Source organism: Vigna radiata, chromosome 6 (genome assembly GCF_000741045.1).
Source record: "Vigna radiata var. radiata cultivar VC1973A chromosome 6, Vradiata_ver6, whole genome shotgun sequence".
Lineage (NCBI taxonomy): Eukaryota > Viridiplantae > Streptophyta > Magnoliopsida > Fabales > Fabaceae > Vigna > Vigna radiata.
In genome coordinates this window covers 4,971,746-4,998,706 of record NC_028356.1, presented here as the reverse complement: position 1 = coordinate 4,998,706, position 26,961 = coordinate 4,971,746, and the positions used below count along the sequence as shown (strand labels likewise).

Here is a 26,961-nt window from a genome sequence, read left to right as displayed (position 1 = left end):
TTAATTGTAATATCTTGGTAAATATATTATTTAATTGTAATTTTGATTCTCCAATATTATATTTTTTTTTCAAATTTTAATGATGTCAACATCTTTAAGGTCTTCTACATCTATATTATTTTTAATTTTAATAAGATATTTTTTCTTTACAAAAGAATTTGGCAAGAATTACAAATATGCAAAAACTAAATAATGTTGTAGTTACCACAAAATCTATTTTATCATAAAAGCATAATTCATATAAATTAAAACTTCATATCCTTTTTATGCCATCCAACAATTTTTTTTTTCAAATTTAATTACTAATTTTATCAAGTACTTCTAATGAAATGGAATTTTTTATTATGCACGAAAAAAAATAAAAAACAAATAGCAAGCTACTTCCAAACCATAAACGAATATATATATATATATATATATATATATATATATATTGATTCAATTAATTTTATTGAGGAAACTTTTGATATTTATATACAAACAGATACCAGCTCATCATGGACTAATTCATTGATAAAATTGCCTCCTATGAATTATTAAATTCAAGGTCTTCCCCATCTTCACCGGCTATATTCATTACATATCTACTCAATCTCTTATCTTTCTTAAATAATTAGAATTTCTTGGCATACTTTAAGTATATTATTACTTTTTTTTATTTGTTTATTTGATCTTGTTAATATATCCATTTCAATTCAAAACTAAATTTATTTCAAAACTTAAATGATTTTATTATAAATCTAAATGATCATTTCTATGCTTTTACCAGATTAGTCAGTCACCTTTAAGTCAAATGAAGAAAATTTTCGATCACTTGAAAAGAGTCATCATATAAAACATTAATGAAAACATAATGGAAGTTCATCATCGAACCTTTTATAGCCTTAGGTTTTAGTTGGATACTTTTATAATATTAAGTCTTGTTGTAACTAAATAACATATTAGAAATATAATAAAAAATTATCAAGTACATAACATTTATCGCAAAATAATTATAAATTGATGTTAGTAATAATATATTTATGAAACATCCGAGACTATATTATTTATCTCAAAGTAACTCATTTAAAAATTTATTTAGTCTAAAAGAGATAATGTGTGGAGCAGCATTAACATAAATTTGTAACAGCAGCCTACCTAACATAAATTTCTATATTATTACACAAACATAGAAATTACAAAATATGACTAAAAAAATCTCCACACGGATGAAATCTGAACCAATAAAAGAGTGGTATACACTTTACAATACAAGCAAGCCGGAAAAGGTTAAGAACTCTCAGTGGCAATGCATCTAAAATTGCAGTATAGAGTGCGTTATTTTCGGGAAGAAAATATGCTATGACTGGATGCCCTCTTATTTGCTAGACTTAAGGTAAGAAAATGAAAATACCTTGCTGAGTTAGATAGCAAAAAATTATTTAATGATTGGAGAACTACATCAAAATAGAATTAAAAATGGCAGCAGAGAATACGGCTGCTATAAAGGAGCTGACAAACTAAACCTAAATCCAGTCTTCCCACGATCTTGCTCACCCTTTCTGAGTATGTAAACGTAGTTACCCTGAAACAAGTTACAAGTTGGTGATGAAATACATATATTGCAAATTAAAAAAAAAAAAAAAAGGTAAGGTGGAGTGTAGGAGACGGGTACCACAAAAAAGAGATAATCCTAACAATGCTAACTTATTAATTGAACAGAGAGATTGTTCACCTAAATTACCTGGCTGAATTCAAATGTCAAGTCATACCATATTGCTAATAGATACATACAGACATTTCCTAAGTGGTTAGTTCAAAATTAAATGTGGGAGAAAGGGGGAAATCGTTTATACCAGTAACAAGACTACAACATTAAAAAAATTCTATATTTCTCTTTTCTTTTCTTCACACTCTTTATTGTCGAAATATAACATGTTTACCCCAAATCTTCTATTTTGTCGTCACTGACATTTCACTACAAACTCCGCCAAACTCTCAACTTCTGGTTAGTTTGATCTTTTTAATTAAAAATAAAGAATTAAAATAGATGCTGACCTCTAGGCGGAAGAGGCTAGTAGGAATAACAAATCCACATCCCACTGACACTCGAAAAGATTCCAAGAACTTCCGAGGAGAGAAGTGCTTAAATTCATTCTGAGTTAATTTAGCAGCATTCCCAGAACCAGCAAAAACATGACCATGTATTCCATATTCTCTCAACCACCTAATTGGAAGATCAAACGAGAGATCAGCAAAAGCAGTAACAGCAAGATCTCCGCCAATGAAGTCCCATCCAGAGGAATCAACGTTGTCATCATCGGATTCATCTCTATTTAGCCTACGAGGTTCAGTAGGACCTAATCCTCTAGTTCTAAATCCCCATAAGGGTGTTGGCCCTCCTAGGGTGCAAACTGGAGAAAAATCACCACCCAAATAAAACCTTTCTGGAAGGGGAGATGGCTTGGTTTTGAATCCATGTCCCCATGGAAAAACAGCACCAGCAGATATCCCAAGGTTTAGTGCTGTATTGTAAAACCCAAAAGGGACAGCAAATCGAACATCAAACTCCTGCATTAGAATATTAGAGTTAATAAAGTTGCTCAACAAAAAGAGTTTTCAACCTGACATAGCACAGAAAATAAATGTCGTCACTTTTGTCCCCAAAATTGTAAAGCACTATCATACTAATCTCTGCATGTAACTTTCTCGCAAATAAGTCTCAGAAATTGAATTCTGTTGGTCAAGTTAGTCCTTGTAAATAGTCATTCACTAACTTTATTAACCAACGTTTGATGTGACGTGCTATCTGCCCTTTTGGTAAAAACATGGATGCCCAGCTATTTGTAGTAATGGCTACTTCCTTACATTGTCAGGTGTTATTGTAAAATATCAGGGCTGTCAAAACGGAAGATAAAGTACCAATTAAAAAATTGGGCAAAGGAATCGGTGGACGACTAACAACAGGGACAAACGCAATTCAATTTCAGGGACTTAATTCCCAGCGTTAAACCCATAGACTATTCTAACATCCCTTTATAATTTCAGGACGAAAATGAACATGTATACTATGTTTTCTTCAACAAATGTTGTGTTACTGTAACCATATAGTCCATGCCTTAAAGGCTGCCCCAACCTCAAGAATTACTACAACCAAAAGTACCCTACACAATTTACCAAGAAAAAGAATGAGCAGGCCACGCATCTACCATGTAGTATCTGATTCCTTTGCCATACACAATGGCAACTCCTAGATACGTAAAAGTAAAGAAAAAGAAATATAAGTTAAAAACTCAATTTACCATGAACTAACAACTCCTAGATAAACAAGTGGAAAGAAAGAAGAAACAGCGCAATAATGCTAGTCAAATGAAGTCCAATAACACAGCAAACTATTTTGGGGTAGTTTGATTATTCATTCCTGTATTTCTTGTTTCTATTTTGTATTATTTTATTCAGGGTCTCAATTAATGATAAAAACAGTAAGATTTACCCAGTAAGATTTAGCTTCGTACACAAAAAAAAAAAAAAATCAGATAAAAGTTGCACTTGTTAGCATCATCCAAGAAACACAAAGCATCTAGAACTGATGACAAACGTTAACATATTAGAGAGCACTTTGCATCTAATTCATGCAGGATAGGTTGCAAATGGCAGAGTTCCTTGAACGTCTTACTTGTGAAGTCCTTCCTTGGACATTTGCACTGAGATTTCAGTCCCACTAAGGGATATCGAACTCAACAATGAATAATAACGCTTGAAGCAACCAATCAAGTTCTAGAGACAAAGCAATTACGAAAACAAAAGCATTGCCTCGACTAGCTAGTACCCCTTTATCATCGCAAACAAAAAAATCCAACTGAATCATGTCAACATGGTAACTAATGACGTATAGGGGGACCACTTGTTTGTGCACTTTCTAAGAAAAAAATATTTAACTTTTTTGTAAAATAAATAGATTTGAAATTAACAAACTCAAAAACAGAAAAGAAGAAGCAATTTTAGTGTTTTTCCAAATGCAGAGACTAGATTCTCTTATGAGAAAAGAGATCTTTGACAAAGGAGATGAACTCCTTCCATATAAAAAAAAAAATTGGTCATATATTTCTACATATTCATTCTATCAAATCATTTTAAAATTTCTGATCCATCAATTCGTAAATTCTAGCCACTCCCAAGATTATTCCAATGATTCTTACACCAAAATCATAGAACATGCATGTTTTTTTTTTTTATCAGAATTGAACATGAGTGATGATATGTATTAAGCATTGTACTCAAATTTACAGAGTATCAAATTAATATTAATTGAAGGAAAATAAAAGGATTTAGTCACACCTGGCGCAGAAACCGCAAGCTCCTGGGATCTGGAGTGAGGCCACCAACATGTGTGGACGAAAGAAAAGCATATCCTTCTGTTGGCCTGATAGGAGAATTTCTCCTATCAATTTTAAATGTATACTTCAAAGAAGACACTAAACCATGACCAAGCTGCCTTCTTATAGACCTGGATGACATCTGTGATGGATCTGCCAAGGTACGCCATCCAAGAGTGTATGCTAGGTCATGGTGCTTGGTCGAGATCAACCCAAGAGACGCACCCACTAACTGATCTTTGTACGAGGAAGTCTCTTGCCAATCTTGGGAAAGCATGGATAGCCGTGCCACAAAGGGAGTTAAAAACCTTCTAACTCGAGGGGCACGCACCCCGATGCTCACCTCAGTCGCTTGGTTGGCACCATAGGCCAAAGAAGCATCCCATAGATCACCATAGCCCAAGAAGTTCTTATACGTAAGAGCACCTTCAGCTGTCCAAGAACTAGTCTACAAAAAACACAAAAATTTTCGCACAAATAAAAAATCGATCCCCTTGCCCTTGTTGACACTTCAAACCTAGCAGGAAAAACAATGTTCGGACAAAACTTAGAAACATTTCCCTAGGTGTTGTTGGTATTGTTCTCTTCAGAATTGAAGTTTCATCTCAGTAATCCACAAAATAAAGCTTTGTATTGAAGAATTATATAAAACACCGAGGTGAATATGAAATTCTGATGAAAAATAGTAGAGACAACAACTTAGGAACCTAGAGTAAGTTTTTGTCTAATTACTATGATGTAGTAGTATATACATAAAAAGCGTGAGAGCATGACCATCTAATCTGCCATAGACAGTCAAGGTTAGTTTCAATTAAATCTATGTTTGACTAGCTAAGTAATACTAATGTCCAGAGTTCCTTTCTTCACTTCTCCCCTTGATAGGCTCTCGTATATTTGCACACACATTTCTGTACAATGCAATGCCTCAATCAAAGTTACAAGCATCCAGTTCAAGTCAATGCATTATATCAATATGATAAGAAGAAAGGGTACCGAGGGTTTGTTATAAACGCTGAATTTGGCTGAAACTTTGTTACCGGTTTCGACAACGTCGACGATGACATTGGCAGTGTTAGGAAGTTCTCGGGGCCCAGCCTCGAGGCGAACCGTGCAGGAATCGAAGATTTCGAGGTCCTGTAGCCTGGAAATGGCGATTTTCGAAAATTGCACGAGCTCCTGCATGCTGGTGGCGTTCTCTATGCCTCCGAGCTCCGCCTCAATAATCCAATCCTTGGTCTTAGTGTTGCCGTTTATGACCACGTCATGCACTCGGATCGGAACCAGCTCCGACGACAACCGCCGCGATAGGGTTTCCACCTTGAAACGCTGCTCGCGCAGCTTGGACGCTGCGGATTGGGGAATTCTGCGATTCGGTTGCTGAACGACGTCGTCCTCCTCGTCGTATTCGTCATCTTCCTCTTCTTCATCTTCAATATCGTGGTGGTGGTGAGGTTCCGCATCGCCGTTGGTGGAGTTTTGAGTGTTATTGTTAGGGTTGGGAAGAGAGGGTTCTTCAGAGTTTGTCATTGTTGTTGCCATGGACAAGTCGCAAAGATTCAGTGTTAGTGGTTGAATCCGTTCAGTTTGTTAGCCGTTTTTTAGAAAATGCTTTCAGCATTTAAAAAAAAAACAAAAACACTAAATAACACATTTCCAAAACATATTAAATATTTTTAAATTTATTTTTTATATTTGTCTTTGAAAAAGTTTATACTGTCTTTTTCGCCACAGATGTCTAAAATTATGTGAGTTTTTTTTTTTTTTTTTTTTTTTTTTTAATTCAGTAGAATTATATAAAATACCTATTATATTTACATTTGATATAGACAAATTTTTCTACCGTATTTTTATTTTTTCATTTTGACTTCTAATCAGTTTTCGACACTATGGAACTAAAATTGGTCAGTGTCAAGCATATTGAAACTTGTAAGAACAATATTAGTAATTACATATACACTCTTTATCTTTTCAATATTGATTTACTTTCTATTAAAATTTAAATTTATTTACTAACTTGTTATATGTACTTTTTTATATATTCATTGTATAGGATTGAATCTGAGTTTATTGATAATATTATCAAAGTTCTTCTGCAAAAGCTAGATCGAAAACATCCGATTGAATTTAGAGGTCTTTTCATATATGATGTAAACTACACAAAGATTGAATCTTTAGTGACAAATGATTCAAAAGAAGTTCAAATAAATGGAATTTGGGGGCATGAGAGGCGTTGGAAAAACAACTCTTGCTCTGCTATTTTTCATAGGGTTCTTCTCAATACGAAGGATCTTGCTTCTTAGAAAATGCTACAGAAGAATCAAGCATGGACTCAATTACACATGCAACAAACTTCTTTTTCAGTTACTAAGGGAAGATCTTCAAATCAGTACTTGTAATAGAGAAAATGAATTGAAATACGAAATTTCTTGGAATTTTCCCAGAAAACATACAAATGTCAGTTTATACTTCTTATTTCTATCCATCACCTTTTTCCTATGTATCAAGTAAAAACAACAATATTAGCTACTATTTACCAGCTACAAATGGCAAAGTTCGAGATTGGTTTCATAACCACTTTACACAATCTTTGTTCACTATTGTACTTCCCAACAATTTCTTGGGTTATTTTCTACCTAGTTGTTTCTCGAGTCCAATCATCTGACATTGGAGACTATGGAATTATTGGGTGTAAATGTTACCTGCAAATTGGTCGGGATGAATGGATCAACACAAGTTTATTTGTAGATGAAGATGTAGTCTTGCTTCATCCAAAGGTTCCATTTGAATTTATGGAAGACCACATTTGTTTATGGCATAATTTGATGATAATTGAATGGTGTTATTATTCTGAAAGTATTATTTATAACAGATTAAAGTGGCAATTGCCTAATTGTTAACAAACTACGAGGTTAAGTTCTTATTAAAATATGATTCGATGCCTCTTTGGTACAGGTTACAATCACTATGTAATGATGCTCGCTTGGGACCTACTGTAATACAAGGAACGACGAAGTTTTCTGCGATCACCACCAATCATGTTCCAAATTAAATACCATCGAAATGATGGAAGAGAGACAGAGGTGAAAATTAAAGATGAAGGAAAATTTACTTTTCCCGAAATCTAATTCTAGAAACCATGTTTCCCGTGTTTAATTTATATTTAAAATTAAATGATAGTTAGTTTGACACATTTGAAGAGAATGAAAGAGTTGCAAATATCTTGATTCGCCTAATGAACTGAATTGAAGTTAACTGATACACAAAAAACTGCTTCTCAGTGCAATTCCATAAACTACAATAAAAAGCTGCACCGAAAGAAAATCACTGCACATTTTTGGTCTCCCATAAGTCATTTGAGACCATGTTCTGCAACATAAAAATAGATGCTTTTTAACAACTTTTTATGGAAAAAGGATCACAAAGTTAAAAGCCTCTGGAACTTAACTACAATCTGCTTCACTGGTTTCAACGCACTTCTGTAGAAGCAATCTCAAGCTCTGCCCACCAAAGTGGAGAAAGTTTTGGAACTGCTGATTCAGGTGTTATCTTTGTTATCTCTCTTAGCTTCTCACTGACATCTTTCATTATTGGTCTCTGCTTTGGATCTGGATGCACACAAGATTTAATCAATGCAGCAACTTGTTCAAGCTGACCCTCTTGGTAAGATTCAAGAATTGGATCCACCATATCCTTGAGGGGTTGGTCTCCTTGTATATAGTGTGATGCCCAGTTTTCAAGGGAGTCCCTTTGTTCCACTGAATAAGGGAGACGACCAGTAACGATCTCAAATAACAAAGCACCAAAGCTATAAACGTTAGTTTCTAGACTTGCTTTTGGCATGTCAATGGCTTTTGTCTCAGCTGAGGTTATTTCATAGGAGAAACTAAAATCTGAGAGTTTGGCAGCATAATCATCAGTCAAATAAACAGTTTGAGAATTCAGCTTGATAAGGGCCATAGGAGGATCCAATTGGTGCATATGCTGCAAGCAATAAGCCATACCCGTTGCAACTCTAAGCCTTGTTACCCAATCCAAGTGCTCAGCCTCTTTTACTGGCATTCACAAGAGCAAATTTACCAACTCAAATACCACAATAACTAGTGTTATGGTTTTCAACAAATTTAACCAATAATTTAGAACATGTTAAAGAATGCATGTTGCTATACTTGGTGCGCTAATTACTCTAAAAATAGTAAAACACTTACTGTGTAAATGCTCAAATAGTGTTCCATTTGGGGCATATTCAAAAACCAACATTCTGGTGAAAGGCTCCTCCTCTTCACAGTATCCAATAAGATTTACAAAATTCTTGTGGTTCACTTTCGATAATGTATCTATCTGAAACCATAACGGTTAAAAAGTTAGTTATAAATACAATGCTTAGATTGCAATTCTAGTGTTAAGTTTGTTTGGTCTTCTTATCTTATGATAATTGATACCTTGTTTCTAAATTGAACTTCTAAAGTCTTTGACCAATTCTTGGATGATGTCACCGGAACAGAAATTACAGCGATTTCAACGCCACTGGACAAAGTTCCTTTGTACACTGTGCCAATAGGTGAAGTGCCAATTACATTACTAAAATCTTCACATGCCACTTCAAGATTCAATCTCCTTAGCTTTTGAGCACCTGAAAATGTAGAACTCTGTCATTCAAAGCAAGATCAATTAGATGACCGAAGAACCCTGAAAATAAGTTAAGTTCCTGATCTTTGTCCTGTTTCAGGAATTCTGAGTTGCTATACATTATGGGATTTAGACCTTCTATTTTTTTATTAAAAAGACATGATCCTTCTTGGAAACAGAAAAACAATTTTTTTATTATAAGCAGTAGATCTTGTACCTAATAATGTAGGTCCTAGCATGACAGGCAAAATTTAAAGGCAATTCCTCAGGGACATTTGTGATATTCTGTTTTTAGATTTGAAGTCAAATTCACTTGAGATCATGTAATATCAAGTAAAACTTCAAATTTGATTTGAGAAGAACATTAAAACACTTAAAAAATGTATCTAAGCTTTATCATGATAAAAATTGTGGCTGCTTAAATTTACCAGTTACAAATGCCTTCTCCAGCTGTCCACTTAGTCCCGTGGCCCAAGGTCTGACATTAACCACCTTTGTTTTACAAATATATAAGCCAATGGTTGAAAAAAGAAGAAACACTGCACCACCTATAACTCCAACCAAAATATGAACCTTTGGTGAAGTGCTTTTTTCAGTTTTAGGTAGTGCTCCAGAACCTGGTGTAGAATGTGGAGTAGGAGAATTAGAAGCATTTTTCTCAGAGGGAGTTAGCTTTGGCACTGGTGAAGGAGGAGAAGGAAGTGAAGGCTTCTCTTGTGGTGGATTAGCCGCACGATTACGAGGATCTTCATGAGTACGATGAAATGATTTTCGAAGTTGCAGTAGGCCACGAGTAGTACCTTTACCTTGACCAATATGCCTTTAAAAAGAAAATTGTGTGAACTTGATTTTTTAGAAAAAAGAAATAGGATGACCCTATCATATATAATAGCATATATATTCATTGGACACGACTAAGAATACAAAATACAAGTACATAATTCCAGAGATGGACCACACTTCAATTAATTAGTAACATACCATGTGGTGGCTCTTTCTATACACGCTGGCATTTTAGCAGCACTCGTTAGCTGATTTTCACCCACTTGGCACTCAGAAAGCAGCCTCAGTTCATTGATTTCCGGAGAGAAACCAACAAGAAATTCATTGTTATCCAACAAGCTACAATTAGAAGAAACCGAGTGAGCATATGTGCAAAAAAATTCTTAAAAGAATAAGTGAAATTGAACTATTCAAAGAGGGTCATCACCCTACAGGATTGCTAGTGAGATATTGCTCCCAAGATCAGCAGGTATATGTCCACTGAAGTTGTTGTATCCCAAATCCAAAACCTCCAATTCTTTTAACTCCACAAATCCTTCAGGGATTGTCCCAGAGAAAGAGTTGTTCCGTAAAATACTGCAGCATATTCACCCTCCAATTATTCGATCAAAGGCCAAAATAGAACTAATGAAGGAAAGGAACCGAGATAGGGAATGAAACCAAGTAAGAAAAATTACATGGACTTTATGTGGATAAGTTTCGCAAGCTCAGGTGCCAGAGTTCCTTCAAGGCAGAGATCCTTCAAATTCCTGAGCACAAAATCACTCAAGTTAAATTTCAAAACAGAGGAGACTATTGTTCAAAAGCTGTTATGATAACAGCCTGTTTCTGTGGACTTTTCAAATTCCAGACCAACTAAATCTTTTATGTTTAACACTATGAACACTGGGAAATAATTTTAACATGAGAGACTAATGAAGAAAAAATGTTCATTACAACAGCAACTGCCTGTGGAGCTGATAACTTGAGTTAAAACACTGTTCAAATCCGTTGAGCCAAATGAATTTGATGATACAAATGAAAAGAGAGAAAGAGAGAGAGAGAGAGAGAACTCAGAAATAGGAAACAAAAACATAAAAATTCCTCTTTTTTTCTTGTGTGGCCATGAATTATACCACAGCATTGGTTACAAATAAGCAGTTTCTGAGAAAAAGGGTTAAAAAAATCAGCACTTACAAGGCCACAACTCTTCCATCTGAGCACTCAACTCCAAACCAATTACAAGGGTCAAAAGATGAATCATCATCCACCCAATTTGACAAAGCACCAAAAGGGTCACTCACTATTCTCTGCCTGAACTTCAAAAGAGCATTACCTGCACACAGAAACCACGTTTCAGCATCATCCAAATTCCTCAAACCCAAAAATCCCACCACTACTGAAGTACCTTCTTCATTCAAAGAACAACAGAAACCCAAATTCTGAAACAAGAAAAAAACCGCCACAAGGCGCGAAGCTATACAAAGATCCTGCAACCGGCTGAGTTTCCTGTTCTTTTCCATTCTTGCTGCAAGAAAAGCGTGTTTCTTGCAAGAATTTAAGATTAATATCCAAAGGAAGCAAATTTGGAAAGATTAAACGTATTAAGAAAATAAAAAAATGTAGTTGAAGAAGATATAGAAGGAAGAAGCAAAAGCATGGACTGGTTCCAAGTTCTAATAAGTTCTAAGGTAACATGTAATGACAGCTTCAGTTGTGATTGGTGTGTGTCTGTGTTTGTATCAGTGAATGGACCCAAGAGACTTGAAAGCGCGTTCGCTGTCACTCAGCTAACAAGTCATAATAGTAGTAACGGTGCAAGGAGTGACCCAAGGACAGAACATCTTCATATTACCTTTTTTAATACGTTATTATTAATTTCACGGAAATATATAATAAAATCTTGTGATGCTATTAATTCTTTCAACATTTTAATAATTCGTCTCTTTTTAAAATATTTTTATTCTCTGATTTTATATTTTAAAAATCTTACACGAAACTCTACCTTTCCACCACAAATATCAAATATCAGGGTTTTTTTCCACACTCTATAAATATGTTTCTGTTTGATTTTAGTTGTTATGAATAATTTAATATAAATAAAGTCACTACAAAAATGTTAATTTTAATGGAATTATATATAATATTTCTTGTTCGTTTTGATCTTTGTTAAATGTGTTATTTTTATTATAGAGTCGGTCCACGATAACGTATTAACGGAATATTTGGTAATTTCTGAAAAAGCGAAACTCACCTGCAGTTTGTAAAACTCTTATTACGTCAACATTTAACTTTCAGTATTTTCCGTGGAGTTTACTTTGTTGTATTTTTTTAAAATGTAAACCAATGTTTCCTTTTCCTCTAGTACGATCAATAGGAAAACAAAAAAAATGAATAATGAAAATTTAATATTATGAGAAAAGAGAAAAAATTAAAAAAAAAATAAGGTGTGAAATTTTAAACAAACAAATTTTATTGAGTTTTTTTTTTATTTTAAATCCTGACATTTTTTAAAAAAATCCTGACATTAAAAGGAATTTTTAATACTAGTTTTGTCTCATAGTAGGATATTATCACCGCTCTTAATAAATCCCTTAAAATTAAACATTTTTTAATACGGGTATTCCCTTTTTTATCTTTATGCTATTAAAAAATAATATAAAAAGTAATTATGTTTATGATATATTCTTTTACTAATATTTTTAACCTGAAAGTTATAAACACGTATTATGTAATATAAAATAAGAATTATACGTAACTATCTTCTTTAAATTGTATTTGTTAAGAAATAATGATTATATAATACAAGTAATATAAAAGAAAAAAAATTATATAATTTTTTTGATTAAAATGTATTAAAAAATGTGTGTACCTATATTATTTATAAAAAAGCAAAATATATATATATACTATTTAATGGAATTACATGCTTAAAAATAATATAACTATTTTAATTTGAAATATTTTTTATCATCTTAATTATCATACCTAAATTTTTAATGTTAAACTAATTAGTCGTAGAAACTTTTAAAAAGGTCAAGATATAAAAAAAATTCTTAAAAAAATAAAGTTAGATAAAATTATATTTACATAGAAATAAAACTTGTTTAAATCTAGGTTTAATCACTCATGCATATATTTGTATACATGTATATAGTCAAACACAAGTCTTAGTCAAGTCTTAAACGAATAGAAAAATAATTAAAAGAACATAAAATAATAAATGAATGACTGTAATGATATGATGTGAGAAAGATGTTTTGGTGCCATTTATGTTTATGCTTCCATGACTTGACCTAGCTATATAGTTGGTGATCATACAAAGACATGTCTTTCTCCAAGACTTTTCATTAACAAATTATACAAATATTACTTTAGTAACTAATTTATTGATTCATCATATATAAATAAGTTTTAAGTATGATTTAATCCAATAAATATAATAAGTTTAGTTTTAAATCTTTAATAAAAAAGAATTAATAATGACTGTCATAAACTTGTTTCTTTAAATCATTACTATTATTATTTCGTAATAACATGATATTTATATAAATATTACATTCGTATTTATTTTAAAATTAACAGTGTATGACATTTTAACTTCTAAAATATGTTTTAGTTTTGAAGAAATTAAAGTATATAATGATGTGATGGTATTTTTGAAATTTTTTGTAATTTTATAGGTTTCAGTTGCAAAAGAATCAAAGTCATATATTTCATTTGGCATCGACTAATAAATAACTGTGACTGAAAGGACTATCAAAAATTTTCAAAAATCGCATTTCTCTTTTATTTATTTATTTATTTATTTATTTTTCTAAAGAGTACAAATGACCTCAATTTTAAAAGAATCGAAGCTATATAACTTTTTTAGCATCAATTAATAGAAAATCGAGATCGAAAGACGTGTTAAAATTTTAAAAATTCTGTTATTTTTTAAGAGAATATATATGGCCTCGAATTTCACATAATCAAAGCCATATGTTCTTTTTGCCTATGTTGTATGAGGTCCAAAGGTAATTAAAATTTCAGAATTAGGTAAGGATGGGTATGATGTAGCTTGACCAGAATTAGATACAACTCAACCAAGATTCGATACAACAACTTAACTAAAATCGGATACAACTCAACCAAAGTGTCTCCCTCTTTGTAAACCCACTTTGAGATTTGTAATAAAAAATTGTCAAACTATTGAGTCATTCTTAACTTGTCTCTAAGTCATAGCTAAAGCATCCCATGCATCCCATGAGGTTCCTCTAGCCACTCATCTCTAGAGTTGGTCAACCTCTCTAAGAGCACCATCAATCATCTTCATTCCACCACTTAAACCTCTAAACTAAGAACAACCACCATTATCCCCATATCTTCCGCACCACTTCCACCTTTATAGCTTCATCTTCTTGCTTTGGCCCAACCTAGTTTGAGGAGGAGGCTTCTTTATTGTCTCATTTTCAAGTCCAAACTATGTTTTTTTTTTTCTTGGTTTTAGTCTCGTTCTTTCTTTAGAACCATTCACATATTTTCTTTAGGCTTCCATATATTTGTGTTGTTTGTGTGCTTTTATATTTTGTTGAGTCATTCTTCATTTATATGGTTCAGTTTTCATGTTTTGTTGGGTCATTTTTATTTTTAAATCCATCCATGGTATCTAGAATCATGTGTACTCATTATTATGTCATTTTCTCATAGTTTGAGCTTTGAAAAAAACACAAAAAAATATGTTCAACTTGGATTTCGGAACTACACTATATACATCCATTTGAGTGCTTTTACATATTTGAGTTCGTATTTGTCATTAGACCATTGACAAGTTCTTAGAGTTAAGTTTCGTTTGAGTTTTATGCTCTATTTTGATTCTAGTAGGTTTTCCTTCCATTTTGTGTCTAAAAAACTTTTGAGCTTCTAAAAGAGTTTTTCAAATATTATCTGTGGTGTGTAATGGTGTTTATGTGTGTTAAAAACAAAAGAAAATAAAAGAGACAAATAGTTTAAAAGAAAAAGTACAAAAGTAAAAAGCAAAAGTGTATACAAGGGACCACTACCACTAATTTGTGTATGAACTTTCATGTTGATTTTATGATTGGTTTTATGTGACATATTGTCTTTGTCTAGCAACTTCAACCCATAGATTTGATGCTTAAAAAGTGTTCATAGTGCACCATTAGCTCATTACTTGTGAAACAAGAAGCAACCATTTTCTATTCTAGCTATTTTGGTTTTTTGTGATCTACTTTAGTGCCTTTCTTTAGATATCATGAAGCGCCTATAGTAGATTAGGAATATTTAGACCTTGAATTAAGGGTCAAATTGTGTGGGATTTCTTTTTAGGCGTTGTATTAAGGGCCAAGTAATGTAAGATTTTTGAACAATCTTGCTTAAGTTGTAGGACAATATTTCCACCTAGCTTAAGTTAATTTTTGGTGATCAGTTTTGTAATCCTAACTTGGTGGTGGATGTCCCACGTGAGACATGGTGACCACATGACAACCTCTTAGTGAAGAACTTTTTACAAAGGTGGTGACCATGTGTCATTTTTCTGGTGGAAAACTTTTGTTAAAGTGGTTTTCCACATGGTAAACTCTTCGTTGAAAGTTTTCTTATAAAAATAGTGACCATGTATCATTTTTTTAATTGAGAAACTTTTAGTAAAGTAATTTTTCACGTGACACTCTAAGAGTAAAGAGTTTTTCTAAAAATTAAAATGTCACATCAAATCTCTTTTATCAAAATAGAATTTTTAAGGCATGTGAAAGAGAAGACACTTCTATAAATATACAATACAAAAATAAATATATTGATAAACATAAAAAATAAAAATAATAATATAATATATAATATATAATATATAATATCATCAACCATCAATGAAAACATGCAAATTTTAAAATTATATTTATTTTATATTTTAAATCATATTTATTACTTTTAAGAATAACTTTTCTTTACTGAACTCTCACACATTAATTTAAATTAATAAAAAAATAAAAAAAATACATAAATCATTAAAAATTCATAAACCTGATTAATAGTGATATAGTACAATAGTTAATTTTATTATAAAATATGTTTAGTAAATGAAACTAGTTTTCAAATTGAAGAGGTGAAGATGTATTGTTGATGCATGTATTCATCCAAAAGACCAAAAGTCCCACAATTGTTATGCAATAGTTTTTTTATTCACAAATAAGGTTAAATTGATTTAAGTTTAAAGAATATATATATCGAAATTATTTAATTACAATTCTAAACAAATATCTAAATTTCTCTTACTTCTATAAATTAAAAGTAAATAAAAATTATTTAATCATAATCTTTAATATCCAAAATTCTCTTAATCTTATAAATTAAATTTAGAAACAATGACGATTTATTTCACACGTAAAACTCAACATAAGATAACTAATGAATTATGAAAGTTTTTTCTATTTGCTAGTTTGAATCTAATCCTTAGGTCATTTGATTTTTATAGATATAAAGATTTATTTTGTCTTTTAAACTTGAAACCAATCTAGCAAATATTAAGAAAAAAAATTACAAATATAAGTTGGGTATCTTCAATGGATATCTTCAATGGCTTCCAATCCTTCAAGAACTTCTTTCATTGAAGGACGCTGTTTACGGTTATGCTGTAAGCATTTTAGAGCAAGTTGTGCTGATTCTAACGCAGCCTTGGGTGAAATTCAATCCTTTATCCTATCATCAATAATGTTTTTCCACTTCTCTTTGGAAGAGAGACAAGTTTTTGTCCATTCAACCAGTTGCTGCTGCCCTAGTGGCCTTGTAAAGTCCAATACCCTCATGCCTGTAAGTATTTCAAGAAGCACCACACCAAATCCATACACATCACTCTCCACATGCAACTGCCCTATCAAATATTTATACAATCCAAACACAATTCAGTCTCTCGTAGGTCAAAGCATTAATTAGACTTCATTACTCCTTATTTTTAGTCTACCTTTCCCAACGGTTGAAAGTCCCAAATCGACTAGTGATAAGGCCAATTTATAATATATAAGTGGAGTGTAGACCTCACCTTACAAGCCAGTTTTGTGGGGATAAGTTAGACCTAAAATCCACTTCTAACATGGCTTTGTTTTAAAAAAACTCTGTTTTCTTGTCTTTGACTTCTTTGAAATCAAGAAGTCAGGTGTCATTGAAGTAATTACTAGTGAATATGTGAAATAAAAACAAATAATACTTCCTCAAACCAAATAAACCAGATATAGTTACCTGTTGCGGTATATTCTGGTGCAACATAACCAATGATGACACTGCTACTTACACGTGATTGTTCCCCTGGAAGCCCTTCAGCCAACCAAAAGTCTGCTATTTTTGCATTGTAATTCTGTACTATACAAAGCAATCCCTTATTATCAAAGTTACATGAGGAATTTAGCACTCAATTTAAAAGTATCATCATGTAATATTATTTTTCAACTACTCAACGGGTCTATAGTATTATTAATAGCCCTAAGCAAGAGACTATGAGAATGAAGATATTGCATTTTTCAGGTTGTATGTTAAAAGATGGAGTTAAACACTTTCAAAATGAGTTTGCCTAGTCAAAACCAATGATGGGTCCAAATTAGTAACAGCCCATTCATCAAAATTTCATACGAACAAAAACTAACTCACCCCGTCGAGCAGTATATTTGAGGTGTTGAAATCTCTGAACATGACCTTATTTTCGTTGGCATGCAAGAAAGCTAATCCCCGAGCTGCACCGATAACAATTTTAAGCCGGGTGTTCCACGAAAGTGGTTCCATGTCATGATTTTCTGCTCAGAAACAAGACAAATAATATGAATTAAACTCAAAGTCAAGAGTTGTTTCTTTCAATCTGTTTTAATTGTCACTAGTTCATACTTTGGAAGAGATGACACTCGAGGCTTCCCTTCGGCATGAACTCATACACAAGAAGAAACTGATCCTCTTCCCGACAGTACCCCAATAGCCTGACCACGTTGGGGTGAGAAAGCCTTCCTAAAACGTTTATCTCAGACTGCATTTTCCAACCAACACAAAATCATGTTTATATAGCAACTCAAGTTGTTCAAGACACAGGATTTATGACACGGAAATTAAATGCAACATCACAAGTAAAATAACAACATGATAGAAAAGGACATGTTCATCCAACTTTACCACATTGTAAACATGATAGCAATTACTTTAATCTAAGGTTGGAAGTGTTCCAATTCATTAAAAATTTAAAAGTCAAAGTTTAAAAAATGTAAATGAGATTAAAATAAAGGATCATGATATTTCTTACAACATTTTTTTACAACTTTTTTTACAACGGTACACGTGTAATTACTTTATTGATCTATTTGAATTTATATTTTAAAAAGTATTTAAAACGGACCAATCACAAAATGTCAATAAGAAAATTGTTAAAAAAGTGTTGTTAAAAGAAGACCTGGCACAGTAAAAACCCTCGAGTTCCTTCCGTGTTGAACATTTTGATGGCAACTCCAACTCCAGATCCTGGTTTGGCGGGGGTGAGGGTCTTCTCATCCAACCATCCTTTGTAAACTATGCCAAACCTACCTTCACCGACCAATCTGGCAGATTTAAAATTCTCTGTGGCAGATTTCAGCTCCTTAAAACTGAACACCTTCAACTCTGGCCATTTCAGAATTTGGCCACCGGGAAAAAGAAGAGGAGAGCATTCGCTGTCTATGCCTTCTCTCACGGAAAACTCAACGTTGCTGCCGTGAATGTCTGATGAACCTGAAAACAGAGGAACCGAACCCGTTATGGAAAATTCGAATGGAACGAACCATTTGCTGTTTTGATAACTTGCCTGGATAGTGAGGGCGGTTGAGTGAAGAGGAACGAAGACCCATCTTATATGCCAATCAGAAACCTCTGCTTTTGGTTGTCACTTGATTAATCAGACTATGTCTTCGAATGCTAGCACTTTAAATTGAAGCTGTTCATCTTACTCGTTTTCATACAAAACTTTCTCCACTTTTTGACAACGCGTTGCATTACCTGTTTTGAATATTTTTTTTTCTTTTTAAAGCTGACTTCGAAAAGGGTTAATGATTCTAATTTGCATGATTATGAAAATTTCCTTATTCGTTCACCACTCTTTCTATTGTGAGGGTTCTGATTTTAATCACTCATGCATATATTTGGATACATGTATATAGTCAAACACAAGTCTTAGTCAAATCTTAAGAGCCAAGGAAGAGAAAAATAACTAAAAGGACATAAAATAATAAATGAATGGCTGTGATGATATGACGTGAGAAAGATGTTTTGGTGCCATTTATGTTCATGCTTCCATAACTAGACTTAGCTATATATATAGTTGGTGATCATATAAAGACATGCCTTTCTCCAAGACTTTTCATTAACAAATTATACAAATATTACTTTAGTAACTAATTTATTGATTCATCATATATAAATTAAGTTTTAAGTATGATTTAATCCAATAAATATAGTAAGTTTAGTTTTAAATCTTAAAACAAAATATTAATAATGATTGTCATAAACTTGTTTTTTTAAATGATTACTACTATTATTTCGTAATAACATTATATTTATATAAATATTACATTAGTATTTATTTTAAAATTAATAGTGTATGACATTTTAACTCGTGAAATATATTTTAATTTTAAAGAAATTAAAGTATACAATGATGTGATGATATTTTTGAAAAATTTTGTAAATTTATAAGTTTCAGTTGCAAAAGAAACAAAGTCATATATTTCTTTTGACATTGATTAATAAATAATAGAGACTTAAAAGTATGTCAAAAATTTTAAAATTTTTCAAAAAATCGTGTTTCTCTTTTATTTATTTATTTATTTGAAGAGTATAAATGACTTCGATTTCAAAAGAATTGAAGTCATGTAACTCTTTTAGCATTAGTTAATAGAAAATTGAGATCAAAAGATGTGTTAAAATTTTTAAAAATTCTACTATTTTTTTAAGATGATATATATGGCCTCAAGTTTCACATAACCAAAGCCATATGTTCTTTTTGTCTCTGTTTTATGAGGTCCAAAGGTAATTAAAATTTCAAAATTATCACTCTCACATATCTAGGTAAGGATGGATCTGATGTAGCTTAGCCATAATTATATACAACTCAACCAAGATTCGATACAACTTTACTAAAGTAGGATACAACTTCGACCAAGGTTGGTTACAACACTTTTTTTTTTATTTGTCTTTTGTGAAAAAAGACATGGCATTGGTTATGTCATATGCACTTTTTGCTTTGATTTTCTAAACAACTAAGGCTAAAAAGTTGATTAAAATTTTAAAATTATCACTTTTTTTTTTGTTTTTTCGAACATGACATATTATCTCATAATACCTAATGCATTAATCGATTATTAGGTCTGATAATCAATTATTCTATAAAGTTTTTCAACAAAAATATAATTTTGACTGAAATAATTGATCATTAAGACCGATAATTGATTATTCCTATCAGTTTTTTTACAACAATGTAATTTTTTTTTTTAATTTGGTTACCCCTAATACATATTTAAATGACCAAAATATGACTAAAATGGTATCCTTAACACTAGAATTGATTCAAAAACATGTTTATATCCAAAATTGAATACCATTTTGTTTATTTGTCCAGAATAAAATGCACTAGATCAATCACACTTCAAAACTCAAGATATAAGATTTTATAAGTTACAAGTCATACTACACTCAACCTATTAATTGTCAAATAGTTCTACATCAGATTTCTACTATCTTAATACTCAAACAAGCATTAAATGACCTTAAGAAAGACCTAAAAGTTCAGTTTCCCCTTTTTTACCATTAACTCAGAATCTCCCTTACTGAAACCCCTTAACTTAACTTAAAGTAAGCATAAATCTAAACTCAGTTTCTTTATTTTAACTTGACATCATATTTTGACCATCTAAAGACTTATACCCATTATAAAAGACTTTACCCCACTTACCAAACTTCATATACCACTCTAAACTCATTACTCTAAAAATTGGCCTATCCACACCACTCAATTTAGACTATAATATAGTACAAAAACCTCCTCTTTTACCAACATCAAACTTACCACAGTTTTGCATTCGATCCTACTTCAAATTCAACATCTATAGAATTACAAAATATTCACACAATAGCATAACATCAAGATCACACCATTAAATCACCAAAACTTACATTTTTCTCAATTTAGGTCATATAATATATCATACAACCATATTTCATTAACCAATCACTTAAGAATAAAATTAATTAAATTTCAATACCACACAAACACATCAGAAATATATTATAAATTCCTATTACATCTATTAGCAACAAATTAGCTTCCCTTACCTCACACTGAAGCTACTGAGCTTTACACGGTACACTATCCTTGCTTCGAGCTCAAGAAACTCTAAAACCATTTATAAAACACAGAAAGGAGAACAAAGAGAGTCCTCAGAACCTTTGATTAATAAGGAATCAAGAAAAGAGACCAAAACACACACGCGATAAGAAATCACTGTGCATGACTTCAACCTAAGAGTGAAAGGAAAAAGAAGCCAAAACTTACTCAAAACTAGAAACTGATCGGGTAGAAACATAAACCTCGCTGATGTGGTTGATTAGACACTTCCCGATCGTCAAATAGATTACTAAAGAGTTAGAAAATGGTAGAGAGAAGGTAGAGAACTCAAGAGAAAGAGTTTTTAAAGGAAAGGTAAGTGTTTTAGATAATAAGACGAGTTTGAGAAATTCTATTTATATTATCAAATTATTTTAATTTTAAAATTCTCGGTCTCATTATTTTAAAATACCTATGAACTCTAGTACTTTATTTTATCTTTAATACATTTTTATATAATAAAAAAATTATTCTATACTTTATTCTATACTTTACACAATTTCTTTTATCTTTAATACATTTTTATATAATAAAAAAATTATTGATAGATTTAGTATGTGCTTTTTAAAATTGTTGGTCTTTGGATTTTTCTATTATTTAAACAGTATATCAACATTTAAAATAGTGAATGTCATTAAAACAAGGTTTAATAGGTTCGAAGGTCCCTATATTTGGGGGTTTGTTTCAATTGGGTCCTCCAATTTTGGAAGTGATCAATTGAGTCCCTAATTTGGTCAATTTGATTCAATGACAGCCTTTCCGTCAAATGCACTTAACGGACGTTAACTTTTTTAATACGTGGACATCCAGTTTTAACATGTGAGCATCCAGGTGGCACTGTTGGAAGTCTATAGATAGATTATAAAATTTTTAATTGTTAAATATATTAATAAATTAAAATATAATCACGCACATGATAGCACACGATCACTTTGCTCATTTTTTAACATTTTCACGCATCTCTGGAACCCACCAATTTTTCTTCCTCACTCTCCTTCTCCATTCCTCAACATTAAACCTTCACCTTTAATACAACTTCTCCATTGAGCTCATGGAGTGAATTAGGTACTACTGCCACTAGTTATGGGCACTATTTAATCGTATCATGGATGACCAAAGAGGAATGTTCGACGATTAAGAAGTAAGACTATATGATAATTTTTAAAAAGGGCGTATAAAGAAGATATGGGGAGTATCGCAGCTTGATTGGTCTTTGATAGGTGTAACGACGCCCCTCTGTCTCCAATCGATCTCAGAAGGAAGGTGTAGAGGGTGACGAGGTTGTTGATTCTGAACCCGCTTGAATCGAAGCAAGGAAGGGGAAAATCCAAAGCGTGAGGTTTTGAATTCATGGTGGGTAAGATCGGCGAAAGCGTTGAGGGAGAGAGTGTAGGTGGAATTGTTAACATTGGTGTTCTGGTTGTGTTGGGAGACAAAGGCATGGTTGTCCTCAAAGACGCGAAACCTGTAGCGTTTCTCTTCCTCGGAAGAATAGGTTTTGGCGTGTTCCTTGTACCTCCTTTCTAACAGATCGGAGGTGTCGTGGTCGGCGATGGCTCCGGCAGCTGGTTCGGTGGTGGTTGTGGCACGCGACAGAAGTAAACCCCTCCCTCCTAGGTTTGCGGTTTGGAGAAGAGACTTGGGTCTTAGAGAATGCAAAAGGGGTGAAAAATGGCAAAACCCTATTTTAATTTTAATAATTTAATATGTTTAATAATTTTTAATTATATTTTCATTTATTAATATATTTAACAATTAAAAATGTTATAATCTCGTGTCACCTGGATGCTCAGTTTGTCACATATTAAAAAAGTCAACGTCCTTTAAGTGCATTTAACGGAAAGGTTGTGATTAAATCAAATTGACCAAATTAAAGATCTAATTAATCACTTCCAAAATTGAAGGATCCAATTGAAACAAACCCCAAACATAAAGACCTCTGAACCTATTAAACCTTAAAAAAATTGATAAAATATTTCATCACGACTTTATTTTTCAATAATGATTAATACAATAACTTTATTTCAAATTTAGCTTTTATTAAATTTAACATTTTAAGATTTTTTGTTTCACTTCATGAAGCTTATATTTACACGAAAATCAATATCATAAGATTTGGCCTTTTGAAAATGGAAATTGATGAAAAAGTTAAGTTATTGATAATTTTTAAATAATCATTGTGATATTTTATTTGAAGAGGAATATGAAAAAAACAAAAAGAACAAAGAAAAGTGGGTAGGGGAGTAAGCGGAATGGTGAAGAATTTAAGGAAAAAATGTAATATATTGAGAATGGGATGAACACCACCAAATTAAAATCAATATTAATTATAATAGAATAGCACCTAAATATGTCATATTTTAAGATTTTGGTCCATTAAAAAAAGACATTTAAGATATCTAATTCTATGCATATGGTACATAAATTAGCAAAATCATTTTTTAATAGGCATTTTGCTGTCCAAGTTTCCTTATTTTCATAGGTGATTTATGCTGAAAATTTTCCTTTATTGTTATATTTAATAATCAAGTAAATTTTCTATATTTATTTGCTGCATTTAATTCCTTTGAATATTCAAAGTCTCTCCATTGATATTGGCAATATTTGAGGTGTGTCACCTTATTTTTTGCACCTACATTGGGAAAAACTAGACTAATGCCCATGGACAATGACATTGAGGGAGAGATAAACGAAACACAAATATCTTCAAATTGCAATTTCATCTGCGTGGGCTTTAATAAAGAACATATATTCAAATTTGGCACTGGAGCAACCCACAAATGGCCTCCGCTTGGACAGATGTTACTGAGAGTATTTCAGTTCCCAAGAACTAGTGAAGACTAAGCTGGCAATTTCAGGCTTTAGGTGTTGAATGAATTAAAAAACTAGAGAGGTCATGAATCATGTGACAAGAATGTATAGTCTACAGAAGGAACAAGTTTGAACTATAAGATCTAGAGACCCGCCGATTTTAACATTTGATCTAAAAACATATTTAAAGATCCAGGCATGCCTGTTAAATGTGCAAGAAGCAAGTTTCCCAGCGTTATTTTTAAGTAATTTGAAAAGCTGGCATGAGGTGTGGAGATTGAGGCATTTTCGGCTTTCCAATTCCACGTTGTGATAGAGTATACAGATTTGGAAAGAGAATTCTATTGCGTTAAATACTCTCGTACGCTTCATATCCACCGCTAAGCTAACAAGCAAGGCACATTACAAAAGTTAACCCAAAATATAGCGTTGAGATCGTGTTAGTGAGAGAAGCAGAGTAAGAGTTAAATTTTCCATATAACGGTAGATATCTTGTGGTTCCTCACCTCATTGTGAAAAACAAAATCTAAAAGCTTGATCCAACTTTGTATTTTCATGGGTAGCATGTTGGAGAGAATTTAGAACACTGAATAAAATAAACATATGACAATTTCCGGAGAACGGCCATGGCACCAAACGTACTTATCTTCTAAGGAGGGTTTTGAATTAACATAGTCAATGGCCATCCTAGTTCCTAACTTCCCAACCACTTTCATTCTGATGTAAGGTGCACAATGTATCCCACAAGTAACGAATACGCTTCAAAATATAATTTCAGTTCTTAAAAAAAACATTTTTGGCTCATAGTTCGTCCTTACATTCTAAAGACAAAACAATATAGATCATGAGACAGGCTGGGGTCATGTTAACGTGATAAAAGATGAGAATAGAGCATGAAGAAATTTGCACTATAAAAGAAGTGGGCCAAGCAATCAAAATCAGTACTCAAAAAAACAGGGAAATGGAGAATGGGCCAGACCCTAAACGAGGTCCAACACACGCGGTTCCCACCTCCCAAGACAATTGTCCACGACCTACCTAATGATAATTGTGTATGAACAAGAACAAAAACTGAATCGAAAACTTTGTTAACAGTTTCGACCCTTTGAAGCAAATTTGGCATCATCCACCACCAGACACAAACAATTTCAAACAAACAATTTCAAATTATTTTGTTTCATGCTAAACGAAACTTCTCATAGATACTATTGTGTGCTGTCACTCAGTACATGACTCAGCATGTCAAGCACCATGTGGACAATTAGTGTTTCATTAGTGTTGAAGTGTGCCATTACAACAAATCAAGCCTATATCATAAGCTTTAAAACCATATAATAATATCAAAATATTACTAATAATTAATTAACAGTTAATAATGCCGTAACCCTATTCAGATTTGTAGATCCTCAGAGTACACGATTTCCATTAATATATGTAATGTAGTCGCATTGATGAAATGCAAGTGAGAAAGTCATTATTTATAAACATAAATTATTAATTTAATTTCTTCCGTGAGTTGTCTGTGAACTGTGAGCAGTAACTAACCGATAAAGTAAGTTATTTGGTGTGGCGCGGGTGCACGAAGAAGCAAGCAGGGCACCGAATCAAGCCGTTGAGAGTGCAAGATGGACAGCTTCGAAATCCGTTTTTTTCGGTGAAGATTTTGTGGCTTCCGTTGCACTCATCGCACACTACGAATCTGAAACCTCCGCAGCAGTCGCAAGCGTTCTGATTCGAGCGCGGGAGCCGTTCGATGAGGCGGTGAAGCTCGCCGCTCTCGTGAAGTTGACGAACGTCGTCGGCGCCGCCGATGTATACGCCGCCGACGAAGACGCGTGGCAGAGCGAGGCTGCGGCGGCCGAGAACGGTGTGAAGTTCGTCGCGGAAGCGGTCATCGATGGAGACGTCGCGCTCGTCGACGGCGACGCGGAGGCCACGGAGGATGGATCGGACAGCTCGGCAGTCGTCGAAAGTGCGGCGGACGACGCGGAGGCTGGTGAAGTATACGACGACTCCTTGGTCAAGGCCGGGCGGAAGAGCAGCGGGGACGGTAGCGCGCGAGGCACCCCAGGCGCGAAGTACGGCGGTGGAGATCCGGACGCGGCGGAAGAGCGACGGAGATTTGGGAGCGGCGGGGCCGGATTCGGGCTTTTCTTGGAGGAGGCTCTGAATGTCTTTGAAAGATGAGCAGGAGAAGCTTAATGAGCGAGATCGAGAATGCGAAGGCGATGACGAGGGTGACGGTGACGGCGGTGGAGTGTTGCGGAACCGGTTGGGCGAATTAAGCCACGGTGGCCACATGAGAAGTTATTAGGAAAAGGGAAAAGGGTTTTGGAGGTAGTGAAGAGGAGTGAGAGGGTAATGCGCAAAGGAGAAGAAACGTTGAGAGTGTGGGGGTTATAAATGGAAAAAGGCTTATTAATGGTTGCTGTTATCCACGATGCATCATCATTGTTCCCCATAATCATAACCCTACCTACAGCTGCATGTGCCTTCTTTCTTTTTTATTATGTCTTTCCACAAATATTTTATTCTCAAGCTTTTTATATCTTCAGTTTTCAAAATGCTTTCGCACGTGAAGCCTCAAATATTAGGAAAATTTCAAAAATATTCAAACACTACCGTAATTATAGTATAGTTGAAAAGAGAAGCAAAAGAAATTGTGGGCGTATATTATACTTATTGATATATATTTCCTTTATATAATTTATGATTCAGATTATGGTTTTATTTGAATTTATATTTAGAGAATTCTTATAAATATTTTGAATGATTTTATTCTTTCTTAAAATATGATAAATCTTATAAATTATATTATTGGAAAAAGCTAGCGTACATTTAGGCGAGAAGCTACCACTAATGTTCAAACATGGGATATTTGATCAAAGTAAAGCCTTTTGGTTGACGAGCTAATATGGAATACGAGTTTTAAGTATATGAAATGTATGATATGTGACATATTTAAAATCTATATATTTTGTAAATAAATCCTCCTAATATAAAATCCGCCCTACCAAACCAATTATA

General features: G+C 33.0%; 4 protein-coding genes across 4 annotated transcripts; all 4 read right to left on the bottom strand.

Moving 5' to 3' along the window:
* Positions 1–1,189: 1,189 nt before the first annotated feature.
* Positions 1,190–5,949, bottom strand: LOC106763160 (sorting and assembly machinery component 50 homolog). The gene is made up of 4 exons (XM_014647366.2): positions 5,349–5,949; positions 4,318–4,803; positions 2,038–2,550; positions 1,190–1,564 (listed from the first exon to the last, which is right to left on the bottom strand). Exons 1-4 carry the CDS (start codon positions 5,892–5,894, stop codon positions 1,481–1,483), a joined length of 1,629 nt encoding a protein of 542 aa, XP_014502852.1. The 5' UTR covers positions 5,895–5,949; the 3' UTR covers positions 1,190–1,480.
* Positions 5,950–7,494: 1,545 nt separating this feature from the next.
* Positions 7,495–11,575, bottom strand: LOC106765248 (probable inactive receptor-like protein kinase At3g56050). The gene is made up of 9 exons (XM_014649802.2): positions 11,152–11,575; positions 10,941–11,079; positions 10,442–10,513; positions 10,197–10,340; positions 9,963–10,103; positions 9,410–9,801; positions 8,795–8,985; positions 8,561–8,693; positions 7,495–8,407 (listed from the first exon to the last, which is right to left on the bottom strand). Exons 1-9 carry the CDS (start codon positions 11,264–11,266, stop codon positions 7,821–7,823), a joined length of 1,914 nt encoding a protein of 637 aa, XP_014505288.1. The 5' UTR covers positions 11,267–11,575; the 3' UTR covers positions 7,495–7,820.
* A 4,675-nt stretch (positions 11,576–16,250) lies between these two features.
* On the bottom strand, positions 16,251–18,716 carry LOC106763296 (probable serine/threonine-protein kinase PIX13). The gene is made up of 6 exons (XM_022781657.1): positions 18,550–18,716; positions 18,163–18,476; positions 17,610–17,745; positions 17,379–17,521; positions 16,974–17,088; positions 16,251–16,608 (listed from the first exon to the last, which is right to left on the bottom strand). The coding sequence occupies exons 1-6, from the start codon at positions 18,590–18,592 to the stop codon at positions 16,424–16,426; spliced, it is 936 nt and encodes a 311-aa protein (XP_022637378.1). The 5' UTR covers positions 18,593–18,716; the 3' UTR covers positions 16,251–16,423.
* A 5,648-nt stretch (positions 18,717–24,364) lies between these two features.
* Positions 24,365–26,368, bottom strand: LOC106764204 (uncharacterized protein At3g28850). Its single transcript, XM_014648446.2, has one exon. It carries the CDS (start codon positions 26,233–26,235, stop codon positions 25,492–25,494), a length of 744 nt encoding a protein of 247 aa, XP_014503932.1. The 5' UTR covers positions 26,236–26,368; the 3' UTR covers positions 24,365–25,491.
* Positions 26,369–26,961: the final 593 nt, after the last annotated feature.